At 55.3% G+C, this 15,567-nt stretch overlaps 1 protein-coding gene and 1 non-coding gene across 9 annotated transcripts in view; both read right to left on the bottom strand.

Annotated features, from left to right (window-relative positions):
- Window positions 1–838: 838 nt before the first annotated feature.
- Window positions 839–911, bottom strand: TRNAG-CCC (transfer RNA glycine (anticodon CCC)). The gene has a single exon. It is a non-coding gene; the product is annotated as a tRNA-Gly (tRNA).
- Window positions 912–1,296: 385 nt separating this feature from the next.
- The window catches only part of ADGRG1 (adhesion G protein-coupled receptor G1), a 44,549-nt gene continuing 30,278 nt past the window's right edge, over window positions 1,297–15,567 (bottom strand). For 5 of the 8 annotated variants that reach the window (XM_042231703.2, XM_042231704.2, XM_042231702.2 and 2 more), the window contains exons 2-14: window positions 15,346–15,439; window positions 14,352–14,774; window positions 12,637–12,769; window positions 11,950–12,097; window positions 11,394–11,525; window positions 10,811–10,927; window positions 10,552–10,597; window positions 10,188–10,291; window positions 9,337–9,455; window positions 7,013–7,281; window positions 5,606–5,714; window positions 4,300–4,568; window positions 1,297–2,738 (exon numbers count right to left, since the gene is read on the bottom strand). In XM_042231703.2, the coding sequence (XP_042087637.1) occupies window positions 2,608–2,738; window positions 4,300–4,568; window positions 5,606–5,714; window positions 7,013–7,281; window positions 9,337–9,455; window positions 10,188–10,291; window positions 10,552–10,597; window positions 10,811–10,927; window positions 11,394–11,525; window positions 11,950–12,097; window positions 12,637–12,769; window positions 14,352–14,774; window positions 15,346–15,433 (2,088 nt within the window). In that variant the 5' untranslated portion in view covers window positions 15,434–15,439 and the 3' untranslated portion in view covers window positions 1,297–2,607. Of the gene's footprint in view, window positions 2,739–4,299; window positions 4,569–5,605; window positions 5,715–7,012; window positions 7,282–9,336; window positions 9,456–10,187; window positions 10,292–10,551; window positions 10,598–10,810; window positions 10,928–11,393; window positions 11,526–11,949; window positions 12,098–12,636; window positions 12,770–14,351; window positions 14,775–15,345; window positions 15,496–15,567 lie in introns of all 8 variants that reach the window. The other 3 variants (XM_042231707.2, XM_042231706.2, XM_042231709.2) reach the window with 1 other exon arrangement.

Below are 15,567 nucleotides of genomic sequence, written 5' to 3'. Positions count from 1 at the left end.
GGCCCCGATCTCCGTGCATCCCACCCAGATGTGCAGTCGGGACAACAGAGTGGGGGAGGAGGTCTGTCCTCTGCCTTCAGGGGCTGGGGCACAAGAGGAGCCCACCACTTGGAGAAGGGCAGAGGCAGGGGCCGATGGAAGTGGGTCTGGGCAGGTCCCCAAATATCCCACATTCAAGCCTGTGACATCACTGCCGGCCCATCCCTGGGTGCCAGGGCCCTTCACCCCACTTCCTGTCCATCTCTGGAGACCGTGCCTGTTTCCCAAGCCCATGTTCCTCCTGGAGCAGCCAGGACAGGAGGGAGGATGGAAAGCTCAGATGCGGGCCAGGACTGGAGCTATACTGGACCTTTAGACACAAAGAGCCGTGATCAAACAAGATTGCTTCCAGAAACTGAAGGGGGGATGAGAAGCTATTTGACCTGCCTCACCTGTGTCACAAGACAGAGAGGGGAGACTTGACGGGACAAGGTAGAAGGCAGTGATGGGAGAGAATCAGTTTATTCAATTTATTGGATAATTCAGTTTATCCAATCAGTTTATTCCTGCAGCCCACCCACCGCACACCGGTCAGTAAACTGGTTACATATGTCCCGTAACCAGCCAAGGGTTGAATTCAGCCCTCAAATGTGATTTCTTTGACCAGTGAATATTTTGGATTAGCTAAGGTTTTTTTTTTTTTCATATTTATTATTTTTATTTAATTATGTGGCTGCACCAAGTCTTAGTTGCTGCACGCAGGTTTTGATCTTTGATCGACGATCTTTGATCGTTGTGGCAAGTGGCATCTTTAGTAGCAGCATGGGGGATTTTTTCAGTTGAGGCACATGGGGTCTAGTTCCCTGACCAGGGATCAAACCTGGGTCCCCTGCACTGGGAGTGCAGAGCCTTAGCCACTGGACCACCAGGGAAGTCCCTAGTCACGTTTTTTAAATCAGGGGATTTTACACCAGCACAATCTGGATTTCTCCTCATAAAAGGCAGTGTGGTCTGGCTACATGGGCCCTCATTCTTGCAAGGTGGTGATTGGCTCGAGCTGAGTAGCAGCTGCACCCTCAGCGTGAGGCTCGTAACCTTCAGTTCCCCACTGACCCCACCACTTGCCACTGCCTCCCCAGTGCTGACACCCAGTTGCCATTTCTCCTCCCCCTTGCCCTGATAACATTTCTAGTAGATTTCTTTTACGCATGCCGTCTTCTCTTGTTCACATTTCTCTATTGTGCTCCCTGCCCCATCCCCATCAGTGACTCTTACTAGAAGCACAGAACAAAGTTCAGGAGGAAACGCCCCAAAATGTTTGCATTTGTTGGTTAGGTGACAACAACTGACTTTTATTTCCTTCTGCGCACTCTTCTACAGCTTCCAAATTCTCTACGATGAACACATACTTCTTTTTAATATCAAAAGACAAATGGACTGGTAATTACAAAGGAAATCCTCCCCATCTTTGAGTCTGAGAGCCAGGTCAAATGTTGCTCTCCTGCAGGAAGTCTTCCTGGAATCCCAGCGAGGAGTGATGGCTCCCCCAACCCTGTGCCTGCAGCTCTAAGAGTTCTCGTGTTTGTGCATGGTTCCCACACTAGACTGAGAACTCACAACGGGGAACGAGCTGGTCTGGCCGTTCGTGTCCAACAGAATTAACTGTGAGTGGCTGCGGTGTGATCAAAACTGCCTGCAGGGGGCGCTAAGGGGCACATCAGGCTCTACCAGCATCATCAGGGGAGGCGTGTCTCAGTCTTTGGAGGGCTACGGTGGATTTTTGACTGCGATGTCCCATAGTTCGCGAGGCAAGAGGGCTTCGGGAGAAGCTGTGGGTCCCTGTGAGGTGTGGGCTTGGCAGTGGTGAGCAAGGGTGATGCAGCGTTGGAGAGGCCCAGATGGAAAGATGAACCTAGCCCAGCCCAGAAATGTTTCTACTAAGCCTGAGTCAGGGGCAGGCAAAGGCCCACACAGTAAATAAAGGTTTACAGCAGGCACCAGGCAGCTCTTGGGAACCACTGCCCAAAGTCCAGGGTTGGAATCAGGGCCCCTGGGGCTGTGAGTGGAAGGCTAGGGAGGTCCTAGGAGAGGAAGGGAGGAGCAGGAAGGGAGAGGGAAGGCTGGGGAGGCTGACAAAGGGGGAGGGCCCTGGGCTCAGAGGTAGGGAAGCTGTGCTCTTCTGGGGGTCTGGCTCAAAGCTCTGCCTCGACTCATTTTCCCTGCGTGCCATCCTTAGGTTAAAATGCCTGGGGCTACAGAGTACCCTCGTGGTGATCACCAGAGACAGGGCGAGGGCACAGGACCAAGGGGGCCGCCAGCCTCCCAGGTTCAAGTCCCGCAGACTTCCAACCCCCAGCTACAAGGGCCGGTCCAGTGGTGGTGCATTAAGACCAGACTTCAGTCCCACTTCTGGGCCCCCTGAGATGGACCCAAGAGGCAAGTAGTCAGAAGGCCCAGCCTGGGAATTTCTGGCTGCCATGGCAACAGCCCCATCCCTCCAAGGTCCTAGGGCCTTCTCAAGTCTTCAGCTGGCCCACCAAGGGCCAGGCCTGGCTCCAGGGGCCACAGGCAGCAGTGAAGAAAGACAGGTGACTCTGCTTCTTCACACTGGCAGGGTGCGCTGGCGGCCTAGATGCGGCTGGACGAGGTGCTGCCCGAGCTGATGGGGAGCCTGGCACTGTCCGAGTTGCTCTTCAGAGGGGAGGGCCCACCCTGGGCCTGCAGGCGCATGGACCAGTACCAGAGGAAAATGAGGAAGCCTGTGGGCAGCAAGGGGGTACAGGGCTCAGAGGCTGGGGGCAGCCCCCCCAATACCACTCCCTTCCACTCTGACCCATGTCTGCCCACACTCCCCTCACAGACTCAATCCCAGGAGTACTGACTCTGCGCCAGGCACTGGGCAACACTCTGTGTATCATCTCACTTTAGTCTCTCCAGGTCCCTTGAGACCAGGCCTCGTTATTACCATTCTGTTTTACAAACAGGGAGACTGAGGCCCAGGGAGATAAGGGGCTTGGCTGAGCCAGGAGTCCAGCAGCAGTGGTCAGGCTCTGGAGCCACTGCTTAAGTACCAGGTGATGTTATTTCTCCCCAAATAATACTACTGTGATTAAGCAATAGCTCAGTAAATGCGTGAATTGATCAGCATCCTTACAGAGTCCCCTTCACTTCACAGAGAAGAAAACAAATGCTTACCTCCCTCACACCATTGCACGGGAGCTCCATGAAGACTTTGCTTTCCCTGTTTTCCTGCCCAAGCCCTCCTCCCTACCCAACATAGTGAAAAACAAAGGTGTGTGTGTGTGTGTGTGTGTGATGTTGGGGGGTGAGGGCAGAGGGGTGCAGGTAGAGCAGGAACAGACCCTCATGGCATCAAGCCAGGGCCCCACGATCCAGCCCCTCTGCTCCTCCCCCTCACCTCCTCCCCGTTTCCCGCCAAGCTCACTACCCCTTATGCAGCTCCTCCTCAGGGTTCCTTCAACATACACCCTACTTCTGGCCTCAGGACCTTTGCTCACGCTTCTCCCTCTGCCTGGAGTGCTCCAGCCCTAGAGCAGATCTCCTCAGCCTCTAAGGAGCACCTGGGCATCTATAACAAGGAGCACTCTGACTCAGCAGGCCTGGGGCGGGCCAGAGGCGGCGTCTGCAGTAAGCTCCTGATGCTGCTGCTGCTGCTGGTCCGAGAAACATCCTTGGAGTAATGGGACCCTTGATCTCTCCGTGGGTGGAGAGATCCACCTTTGTTTTTCACCGTGCTGGGCAGGAGGAGGACTTGGGCAGGAAAACAGGGAAGGCGAGGCCTCCATGGGGTCCCCGTGCAACGGGGGTGGGGCGTGAGGGAGGTGAAGTGAAGGCTACCCTGGATCCATGGCTGGATCCTTCTGTTGCCTCCGGATGTCTCCTAAACGGAGGGGCCTCCCCCTCCAAGTGTCCCCCAGCAGGCTCAGACTGTCTATCACCTTGCCCACTATTACTTCCTTCCTCTCCCAGATGCCGTTTGATGCCTGTGGCCCTCGGTCTTCGGGGCCACACTTGGTCTTCCCCACTAGAGATGAGCTCTGCGGAGCAAGGCTCTTGCCTGGCTAGTTCACAGCTGGAACCAGGGCTTAACATAGAGTCTACACAGAGTAGGTACTCATCAGCACCTACTGTACAAACAGACTTGTCATCTGTGGCCCAGAGGACCCCACTTTATGAACGGGAAGGTTGAGGCCCAGAGAAGGGGAGGCTTCAGGTCATGCGGGTCATCTCATCCGTGGCCTGTTCTCTATGTATGGGCACCCTTCCTGGGCCAGGGTCTGGGGTCTTCTCCACACCTACCTTGGAAGGAGGTGATGATGCTGAAGAAGTAGAGGACGACAAGCTGGAAGGTGCCAGAAGCAAAGGAGAAGAAGACCAAGGCCCAGGGCAGGCCAAGGACCAGACTGAGGCCCAGCAGGGTCAGCACGTGGGGCCACTTCTGGGCATGTGGGCGCAGCCGCAGGATCTGCACCACCATGGTGCCCAGCATGGCCGTGTTGAACAGAAACACCAGGCTGAAGAGGCCCAGGTTGGTGACATGGCTGACCAAGGAGTCCCGGATCCAGCACCTGTGGGCAAGCGTACAAAGGCTCAGGGCAAGGCCGGGCTCACATGGTGCTTCCTGGGCCGTGGGCAAGCACCATGGTGAGCCCCAGTTACAGGGCAGTTACTTTAGACACGACTGATTCAAGGGCCAAAAAGTCACTCTTCTTCCAACTATCCTATATTCCTTCTCTACAGTCAAGAGAAAGGCTCAGTTTGGAGCTAATGTGTTTTTAACACTTTTAACACTTGCTAGTCTCCCTTTTCAAAAAGAGTCAGACTTAGGATCACCACTTTCATCAAGAATTTAGTAGCAGGGTTATCTTGTTCCTTTCATGACTTTTCACTATTTATGACAAGTAATGCTTATTTCCCATTTATGTGTAATATGACTTAAAAAATACTTTTAACAAGCCAGAAGATTTAAAGAAAAAAATCAAACAATAATAATACAGATGATACAGGTAAGGCAAAAATCACAAGATTATGATGCAAAAAACTGAAATTTTTAAAACACTGAAGGAATGGAAAGGATTCCTTCCTAGCCTAGGGCTCGGGAGCTCTGGATTCTACTCTAGGTTCCGAGGGACTCACAGGCCAGGCCACCACCAGCCTGGGTGAATTAGCTGAATGTAGGACTGGATTTCAGGCCCATTCATCTCCTGGTTGGGTACTTTTGAGTGGGGTGGTGTGGATCCCTGCCTTCTCTGGGTCTCAGTCTTTCCATCTTTCCATGGGGAGGGAGATAGAAGTGTGCAGCAAAGGAACATGCTAGAGGTTCATCTGCTCCAGCTCAGACGCCACACACAAGCTGGGAAACTGAGGCCCAGAGGGGGGCCAGGACCTGCGCAAAGTTATCTGGCAAGTGAGTGGCAGATCCAGGCCTGTCCTCACCCTCCTGGAGAGAAGCATCACTCTTAGCCCAGAGCTCCAGCCAAGGCCAGGCCAGTACCTCCAGCACCCGTCACCCGAGAGTCTCCTGGTCAGTGCGACCTGGGCCCAGGCTGCTCTGACTTCTGCGCCATGAGGACCACACTCCTGCCCCCACTGCACAGCCACTCACATGGAAGGGTAGATGACGCTCTCAGGGGTCTTGTGCACAGCAAGGATGATGTGACCATAGTTGTTCACGTCCACCAGCGCCACCAGCATCACCAGGAAAGCGGGGAAGCCTGTGGACAGCAACGCAGGGAGCTCCGTCTCCCACCTTCCCAGGTCTGCCCTTCCCTTCCCTCTGGTGAGCCCTCCTCCTCTCATGTGCCCTCTGAGACCTGTGCTCCCAGAGCCCAGCCAGCTCCACCTGGGGCAAGTCCTCCAAGCTTGGACCCTCCTTCTCTATTCCAGTTCTGCTTTCCCAAGTCGTGTCCAACTCTTGTGACCCCACAGACTGTAGCCTGCCAGGCTCTTCTGTCCATGGGATTTCCCAGGCAAGAATACTGGAGTGGGTTGCCATTTCCTTCTCCAGGGGATCTTCCTGACCCAGAGATTGAACCTGGGTCTTCTGCATTGCAGGCAGATTTTTTACCAACTGAGCTATGAAGGGAAGCTCCTGGTTTCCCAAAGGGGGGCCTATCTCCCCTAACCTAACCCCTGCCCCCTCGCCATCCTGGAAGGCCCTGAGGGAAAGGGCCAGCAGGTCCCTGCTGGGGGGCTGGATGTCACAAGAGAAAGGGAAGAAACAGACATTGGTGGGGTGGAGGACAGCTCAATGGGGGACATCTAGAGTTATGCTCCAGTGGGATGTCTATTCTGGGCCTTGACTCTGTCCATGAGGTGGAGACTGAGAGCTCCCTGGAAGGGGGTGCCCACCATTAAACACCTGGATTTTGACGAACAGCCAACTCTGAAGGAATTTCATATAGATCAATGATGAGAACCAAAAAGGAGCCAAATGAAAAATATGGGAGGAGCAGCTGGGATCAGGGACATGTGGAGGTCGATGGGCCTGTGCAGTGATCAAAAGGACTTGTGGTGTGTGCCTCTAGGCCTTGGGTCTGACAAAAGAGAGGTCGAGCTGTAGGTGGACTGGGTTGCTATTGGCTAAGAACAAACGCCAGAGCCATTGGGAATCTGTTATCTGAGGTTCATCGGGATGCACAGTCTGGGCCACCATCAGCCTAGATGCATTATGTGGGGCTGGATTACAGCCCCACTCATCCACGACTGGGCACCTTTGAGCAGTGCCCAACCTGCACATCCGCACATGGCGGCTCTGTCTGCAAACCCTACCTGTAAAATAGAGATGAAGAGAATATGTAAGCATTTACTGGAGACAGGGCTCATCACCTCATCCTCCTAAAGAGGACCTTGATCCAGCCAAGGTAAAGAACCCCTGAGGATGGGTGATTGAAGGAAGCAGTGAGGGAATAATCGTAGGTGGAGAAGTGGGACAAAGTGCCCACCTTTTGTCAAAGGCCAAGAGGAAGAGGCCAGTCTAGGGGGAACCCACAAACCCCCTCCACTAACTTACCCCAGCCCACGATGCTCAGCTTGAGCAGGTAGCCTGGGACATAGGTGCCGAAGACCTCGACCACAAGTCGGTAGAGGTTGTAGCCCTCGAGGCCCATCCAGGAGAGGCAGGCGAGCAAAGAGAAGTGCAGGAAGATGGCGCTGGCACGGCAGGCAGCCTCAGAGCCTGCCAAGGCCACCGGCTCACTGAGCAGGAAGCTCACGTCCAGCAGGAAGACGGCCAACAGCAGATTCATGTGCACCTTGATGGTGTAATCCCTAGACTTCCTCCTGCACAGGTTGGGGGTGGGCAGACAGGCTCACTCTGGTGGTCAGTGTGGGAAGGCGCAGCCCACCCCTCCTTCTCCAGGCAGCCTTCCCAGACTATACACACACACACACACACACACACACACACACACACACGCTTCCTATCCTACTCTTGTGGCTGCAGCCAGGCTCTTGCCCACCTGTCCCTCTGCACCTACCCTGTATCCAGCACCCACAGGCTCAGGCACTGTGTGTGCATTGAACAGCAGCCTCAGCTAGGCATAGATGCTCCAGTCAACACAGACACGACCATCAACCAGATGCTCCCAAAGTCAGAAGGGAAAGACCAGAATTTTTGCTGTTTTGGAGAATCCACGCCACCCATGTTCCATGTCTGTCTGCACAACTGTACCTCTCTGAGCACAGGCTGTGTGCGCCTGTGCCCTTGAGTCTGTGTGTGTGCCTGCCCTGCCCCCATCCCGAGATACTATGTGGTCCAGGGCACTGTCAGCCTTTCTGCCCCCAGTGTGCCCTGCCTGGCACCACCCACTGCCTGTCCCAGAGGGTGCAGAAGAACACCTGCCATCCGGGATTTCCATGCCTGCCGTGCCCCTAACACAAGGCACCACAATTGGCTGGCCCCACCCCCTCACCCTCAGTTTACTCATCTGTGAAGTGGGAGGACTGGCCCCCCTCAAGGGTGCGATGAGGGTTACACTGAAATAAAGCACCCAGCACAGATAAGATGCTCAGTCCCGAAGGGTTCCCGTCCCTGTGTTCAGGGGCTCTTTTGTGATCAGTGGGTAAGTGCTGGGGGGCTTGTGCCCCCACTCCTGGCCCTCCACTAAGCCTGCCAGCCGTCTCTCTTCAACACTGACTCCAGCCCACAGCGTGCGCATCTGTGACCATGCCTGCCCATGGCTGCACCCTCCCCTCCTCCCCACGAGGACAGTGAGCACACTCCCAGTGCCACTCCAGAACCGAGGCTGTCTCTCCTCTACCGCAGTGGCTCCAGGCCCCAACTGCAGGCGGACTCCAGTTTAGGCCAAGCCAGCTCTGACAATCCAGACCCAACACACAAGCTTGTCTGAGGGTGGGGGAGGCATTCTTCACTCTGCTAGAGGTGACCTCTTCTCTCCTCAGGCACCCAAACGACTAGGGTGACAGGTTCCTCCATGGAACCAGGAGGCCGGGCCTCAAAACAGACACTAGGGAATGCGGGCTGGGGAGAACCCTGGAGGCTCTGCCTGTCCACAGAGGCCACTGCCAGACAGCTCAGTAATGGGCCTTGTGGGCCTGGAGCCTGCCAGCTTCAGTTCAAGCCTGCTTTTGCCACTTCCGTGCTGTGTGATCTCAGTCAGGTCACTTACCCTCTCTGAGCACTCTTTCACAGGACCCTTGTGAGGATGAACCTAGTTCATGTATATAAAGCACTCAGAACAGGGTGTGCCCATGGCTGATTCATGTCAATGTATGGCAAAAATCACTACAATATTGTAAAGTAATTAGCCTCCAATTAAAATAAATAAAAAAAATTGCACTAAAAAAATTTGCAAATCTTTGAGTAGCCTTTAAGCAAATAAAGTATTGAAATGCATTTAAAATAGAGGGAAACAATGGGATTTTTAAAATAAAGGAATGTATTCTATATGCTCAAAAAAAAAAAAAAGAACAGGGTGTGGCATGTGGGAAGCTTGATGTAATTGTTCACCATTATCATCACCAGCATCATCATATCACTGTATGCGCCCAGTGGAATCACATCTGGTCCTTCAAAGACAGGCATCTAGATTCTTACGTCAACTCGCCTGATTTTAAATATTGGCAGCTAACATAAGCTGTCAGTGCGATGTTACCCAAACATCACAGATCTGAGGAGGGAAGGTCAGCTGAACCTCCCAGGGTTCCCACAAACCACACACACACACACACACACACACACACACACACACACACACGTCAGGGTCAGTCAGGCCTGTCTCCAGGGTGGGTCTCCCTGACTGTGTAGTCCCAGCTCGGGGGCCGGGAATGGAGGCTCTCCTGTCTTCCCCTTTCCCTCTCAGCCCCAGGCCCTACCTGGAGCAGAGGTAGGCGGCAATGGTGAGGACGCAGGCCAGGGCGGAGAGGACGCAGCCCACGTAGGAGAGGAGACTCAGGTAGTGCTTGTGCACGGCGTCCACCTCCACGGAGGCAACCTGCACCACAGGGCAGGTCGGGGTTGGCCTCTGTGCTGAGGCTGTGCCCACAAGGGGGGCTAACCCTAGTCCCTGGAGGACCTTGAGCATCTGTGAGCCACTCTTGCCCCCCCAGCGGAGCAGAGTGGGGTCCCATGAGTGCAGTTTTTACCACATTCTCATATGGATCCCCGTCCCCACCAAGGTCCAGTGGCCTCCACCAGAGAACCCCTTTTCTGTCCTGGCACTAACTATGTTTCTAGAACATTCAACCCAGAAATAAGTCTCCTGGGAGTGAGTGAGCTCCCGATACCCAGAGAATACCAGAGGACCACTCTGGTCCCTCGGATGCTGGGTCCTAAAATTCTGGGAGAATGAATGTAGGACACAGAGATCTTGGGGGAGGTACTGAAGTCCACCACAAGGTCTCTGCATTGGGCCTCAGCATCCCCTGGAAGGTTCTATAGAAACACAGTCCTGCCCCCACCCCAGCCCTTTAGAATCAGAATCCAGGTTAGGACCAGGAACCCGCGTTTGTATCAGGCACCCAAATTGGGGGATAAAGAGCAAGGACTTCAGAGACCTTTTACTTACTACTAGCTGTGTGACCTTGAGTAAATTGCCTAACCTCTCTGAGCCGCAGTTTCCTTATCGATAAAATGGGACAACAACAGGAGTCAGCTTGAGGCTTGTGAGGAATGAATGCCGTATGTGTGAGAAGCAGCGGCAATGGGGCAGGAGGGGGTCATGTACCATCAGCACTGCAAAGTAGGTCAGGTGGTTGCAGCGGCAGGACGTCTGTGTCTCTCTCCTGATGGTCTCACACCCCGCATCGCTCCAGCTCCCCGGGCTGCTCGCTGAGGAAGGGCCAGCATGAGGCTCTGAGACCAAGCTCAGCACCCCCACTGTCATCCCTAGTACCCCACAAATGCATGACTGCATCCCCCTTCTGAGCTTTTGCTTCCCTCAGCAGGTCCCTAACCTGCCATCACTCTTTCTTCAAAGCCACCTTCCTCCAGGAAGCCCTCTTTGATTAACTCCATGTACCTCACCCTCTAGGACCCCCCACTACCTGCCTCCAGGTCCCTGCCCAGCTCAGAGCCCCCTCCACACTCACATGTCAGGTCTTCAACCCAGAATACACACTGCAGAGTCACGTTCTTCTGTAGGGACAAGAAAGAAGGGGGGCGGTGCCTGTGGCAGTCTGCTCCTTCCCCGCCGGGCTGAGGGAGCCAGTGCCAGGGCTCCACTCTGTTTTGACCTGACTGGCCAGGGCCCTCAGCCAGTCAATCAGTTTTCTTTCAGAAAAGAGGAGGGATGGGAGCACATGGGCAAACAGGGACCCTTGTCCCCTGGATTGCTTGGCTCACACTCACCGGCTGTGGCTGGTGCTGGAAGGTGAGCACCACGGGCTCCGAGAGGTTGGCTACTTTGGTGTTCTGCACAACAATACCCAAGACCTTCTCTCCCAAGACCTGGCTAGAATTCTTGTCCTAGATATATGGGGTATGGAGGAGAGGGGAGGGAGAGGGCTCAGGACTGAGAAGAAGAGTACACTCTTGTCTCTGCCCAGTACACTGCTCCCAGATTTTGAGTCTCCCTCAGGAAGCAGTTCTTGCATGGGTAGTCATTTATACCACAGTAAGAATAACACCATTTAGACCTTTCCCAGCATGGCAACCCACTCCAGTACTCTTGCCTAGAGAATCCCAGGGACAGAGGAGCCTGTTGGGCTGCAGTCAATGGGGTTGCACAGAGTCAAACACGACTGACGTGACTTAGCAGCAGCAGCAGCAGCAGCAGCAGCAGCAGCTCTAAATGTCATGCACGTTGCCATCTGATTTCTGACTTTACAAAGACTTTTGGAGGAGAGGACTACCTTCCATGCCTACCTTCCATCTCTCTGTCAGACAGAAGCTGCTTTCCCCAAGGGAGGGCACAAGGACAACCACCCCGTACCTGGAACAGAGCTTGGCTGCTGAAGTCCACCAAGAGGAGTCTCTTCTCAGCTTCCTGCCTCTTGCCCTTGGTCTTCTGGAAGAGCACGCCGGGCAGCAGCACCGAGTACTCCAGGATCTCGCTCTGCTCCTCCTGCAGACCAGAGGACCCGCTGGGGCTCAGCCAGAAGTGGACCTCCAGGTCCCCGCCATGTCCCCCCAGCATATGCCTTCCTGCACGCTGCCATCTCTAAGCCTACCTCCTTCACAAAGCCAGGCCAGACTCACAACAACCCTGCTCACTCCTCCTTTCCTTGGCACCAGTGCTGGCTAGGGAGTCTTGTGGTTAGAGCCCAGGGGATAAGGGCCTGGGAGAATCATGTTTATTCTGGTGTCTGGGTGTCAGACACTGACCCTGCCTATAGCCCCTTGGTGTGCTGGGGGATATGAAGGGTCGGGGGGTGAGGGGAAGGGTAGGGGGGTGAGGGGAAAGGTGGGGGGGTAGGGGGGTGTGGGGAGAGAGCGCTTGCAGCCTCTACATCTGCTTCCTGCCTTGGCTACCAATCCTGACCCCTGACCTCCCGCCGGGAATGGATGTGCAGGTCCTGCGGGCTGAAGGCGGGCTGGAGCTTCCACACTGTGGCGTTGACCCGCTCCTCCTCGAAGGACACAGCGTCCCCTGTGAAGTTCACAGAGGCCAGCTTCGACTCTAGGCTCTGCAGCTGCCTGGAAGCACAGGGGAGAGAGGAGGAGATGACTGCTGGGGGTGAGGGGTGGATCCAGGTAGTTCAGCAGGCAGGAAGATGGAGAGAGCAGAGAGGCGACTCAGGCCGATACACAGGAAAGAGTGTGGGGCCCAACAGAATGACCTGCGGGGGTGACGCGGAGGAAACTGGGGCCTCAGCGCAAACAGGAAAGGAGTGGGGTGGGGTCCTATCCTCAGACTCAGCCACCAGGCTCTGGGTCCAGTTCTGCCTGGACCGACCCACTTTGTGCTGCTGGGCAGCCCTACCCAGCAGTCAGCCTCAGTCTGCTGAGCTGTAAAATGGGTCAATCCTTTTTCCTTATTGGTGGAGAGGAGGGCTTGGGTGCTGGTAAGAGAGACTTTTTTTCTGACTCAGGCAGGAGACGGGGCTTGGCCTGTGGGACCGAATCGAGATGGAGACCAAGGGGAGGTCGCCACGGTCTCCCACTCCAAATCTCTGCCTTGCCCGGGTCTGGAGGAGCCTCCTCCTTACCCCTATACTCTGCAGACCCACACTTACTGGCCCATGGGGGTGAAGGGGGGCCTCCTTGAGGTCTTCTGGGGATGCTTCAGAAACTGGCTGAGCCGCTGGAGGTCCCTTTTCAGCTCACATACGTCCACCGAGGCATTGTGGGAGGCCTTGTTGGGGGGATCTGGGGGAGAGGGATGGACAGACTCACCAAAGGCTATTGAATGAGGTTCCACACTCAGGCCACACTCATCACACTCTCAATTACTCCCCCGGTGACTCTGACAGCTTCTGTCCCCATTTTACAGAACAGGAAACTGAGGCTCCAGGTAGCGGGGTAGACTCCCCCAGGTCACTCAGAGAGGTAGCCAGCCAGACGGGGCTCTGTCATACGGAGCTCCCAGAAACTCCAGCCCCAGGAGAGTGGGCTAAACCACCCTTACCCCTACCCCAGGCATCCTTCTGACCACACAGAGGGAGCTGGGAGGGCCAGTTCCCCAGGACCAGCCAGGCCTCCTTCAGGAGGAGCTGGGAGGTGGGGGGCTTCTGTGGTGGCTTCAGGGCCTCCACCCGGGCTGCCCTGCACCCAAGGGCTGCAGACTCAGGCATCTCCAGGGGTCAGACGGAGCTCTGATGAAGTCGGCAGATGGAAATAGGGACATAGCGGGAGAGGGCAGGCCCTATGCCGTCAAATAAGGCAGGCCCTGTGGTCACATCTGAATTTTTAAGGCAGAAAGCCTGATTTTTCAGTCATTTGAAAACTCTGGCTCATGTTTTCCGAAAACTCTACAGACCAAGTAAGACCAGGCCAGATCTCCTCTGCAGGAGGCCAATTTACAGCTGTTCCTGACTTTGCCCTAAACCCTCCCAGGTTGGGGCAGAATCCGGGCCTGGGGCGGGGACCCCCATCTACCTGCCCCCACCTGCCCCAGCTCTGGCCCCTCCATCCCTCTCCCCACCCCACCCCCAACCACCCCTTAGCATTTCCATGGGCCTGGAGATGCTAACATATTCAAAGCCCTGTGCCCCCTCTCTTGGGACCCCTGCCCCAAACTGGAGCTGCCTGAAAGGAACCAGAATCAGGGAAATCCTGGACCCCAGGTAAAGCCTCCAGCTCCTTCTGGTCAGCCCCTCCTCCCTGCCTCCACTCTGCACTGAATAGAAGGCAGTGGCCAGGCCACACCTGTCACATCTCAGCCAGAAGACTCAGCCTGCACACCTCACTGTTGGCCTCTAGCCTTGCCACTTCCTGACCTTTGACCTCTCTTCCTGTCCCCGGCCCCAAGCCAATCAGCTGGTGGGTTCAAATCTGGCTCCCTCTCTTACTCGTTACTCTTGCAACTTTGTGCCTCTCTGAGCCTCAGTTTCTCTTCTGTGAAATGGGGATAAACAGTCTAGATGAGGCTAACGAAGCAGAATTTTTCCTCCGGCTCCTGACCTCTAGTTCCGTCTCTTCGTTCTCTCTGCTCCCACCCTGTTCATCTCTTGTCTTCCTTTACCTGGACCTACACTGCAGTCGCAGGGTGGGACTTCACCCCTCCTCCCTCACCCCTGTCTTCCCACGAACACACCTTGCATCACACTCTTCCACTCCTCAGACACCTTCCCTGAGTCCCCACTGCCTGTGAACAGAGCCCCCCCAACTCCATGACATGACAGGCAGCCCAGCCCGCTTTAAGCCCCCTGCCCCCAGCCCCCGTGCACTTTGCTTTTCCAGTTTCCAGGCCTTGGACCAAACCCGTCCTGCTGTCTGGAAGTCGCCTTACTGTGGAAGGAGAAGATGAAGCTGGCCGCACTGGGCAGACTCGTGTTCTGGGGGCTCCACCAGGAGCTGACTGAGGTGGCAAACAGTGGGGGCCCCGGGGCCAGGGTCTCCTCCTGATGCCGGAAGCACAGGAGATCAAGGGCTTGGTCACTCAGCAAGAAGTCTTTCCTGCCGTAGCGGAGATGCAATCTCCCTGCGTGGCGGTTCCAGTAGAGGCAGAAGTGGTAGAGGCCCATGCGGTGAGGGAATGGCCAAGAAGCCGGGCGGACTCCAGGGAAGGGGGCGTGGATGGCGAGGGCCTCCTCCGAGTTCCTGATGGAGATGTGGAGCTGGGTCGCCTGCTTATAATGGAGGCTGCTGTTCTGCGTCTGGTTCCGCTGGCCGCAGAAGCGGAAGTCTTCCCGGGGGCCCCCGCCACAGGCACCTGAGGGGGCAGAGACTGCAGGTGAGACTCTGGGCTGGAGGCAGGCCCTGGGCCCAGAACGCAGCAACCTGGTGCCTGGGACCCACACACATTCCAAGGACCTACTTCAAAGGGTCTCTAAAAATATGAATCTACCCTGCTCCAAGATGGTTGGCTTAAAAACAGGAAAAGAACAAACTCAAAATCAGTTAAAAAAAAAAAAAGAAAGAAAGAAAGAAAAGAAAAAACTTTCAAAGGTAAAATAATATTTTAAATAGCAATAAAATATTTCACGAGGCCATGCCTGCTACAGACAGCGGCGCAGGCTGTGCACTGCACAAGGGTGCTCTGGCTGCAGGGGTGGGTGGGGCCAAAACCCACCCCAAGCTGTGTACTGGGCAGCGGGGGGGGGGGGGGGGGGCTGCACTTGACAGGATGAAGGGGAGACTCTATCTTTTTTCCAAGGTACTGTCTACTTGCTATGCTGTATTTGCAGGCGTGTGCCTGCCCAAAGGGGTTAGTGGATGTGCTAGTCCTTAACACAAGGATGGCATTTTAACAGAAGTCCCAAGGCACCTTCAGGAAAACCTACCTGGAACCAGGAAGAGACCCAGCAGGAACAATGGCATCTGCAGCAGCACCTGGGCAGTCATCTTCCTCCCCCAGGGCACCTGAGACATCACTGCCTGAAAGAGGCCAGGAGTGTTAGCCGAGGTCCTGATTCCCAGGGTGATTGCCAGCCCTACAAAGAGACAAACCAGGGTAGTATGGAAGTGGGATGCGAGGCAGGGAGGCATGTGTGGAAATAGTCCGT

Source organism: Ovis aries, chromosome 14 (assembly GCF_016772045.2).
Source record: "Ovis aries strain OAR_USU_Benz2616 breed Rambouillet chromosome 14, ARS-UI_Ramb_v3.0, whole genome shotgun sequence".
Taxonomy (NCBI): domain Eukaryota; kingdom Metazoa; phylum Chordata; class Mammalia; order Artiodactyla; family Bovidae; genus Ovis; species Ovis aries.
Note: the sequence above shows the minus strand (reverse complement) of the source record. Positions and strands in the feature narration are given on the sequence as shown.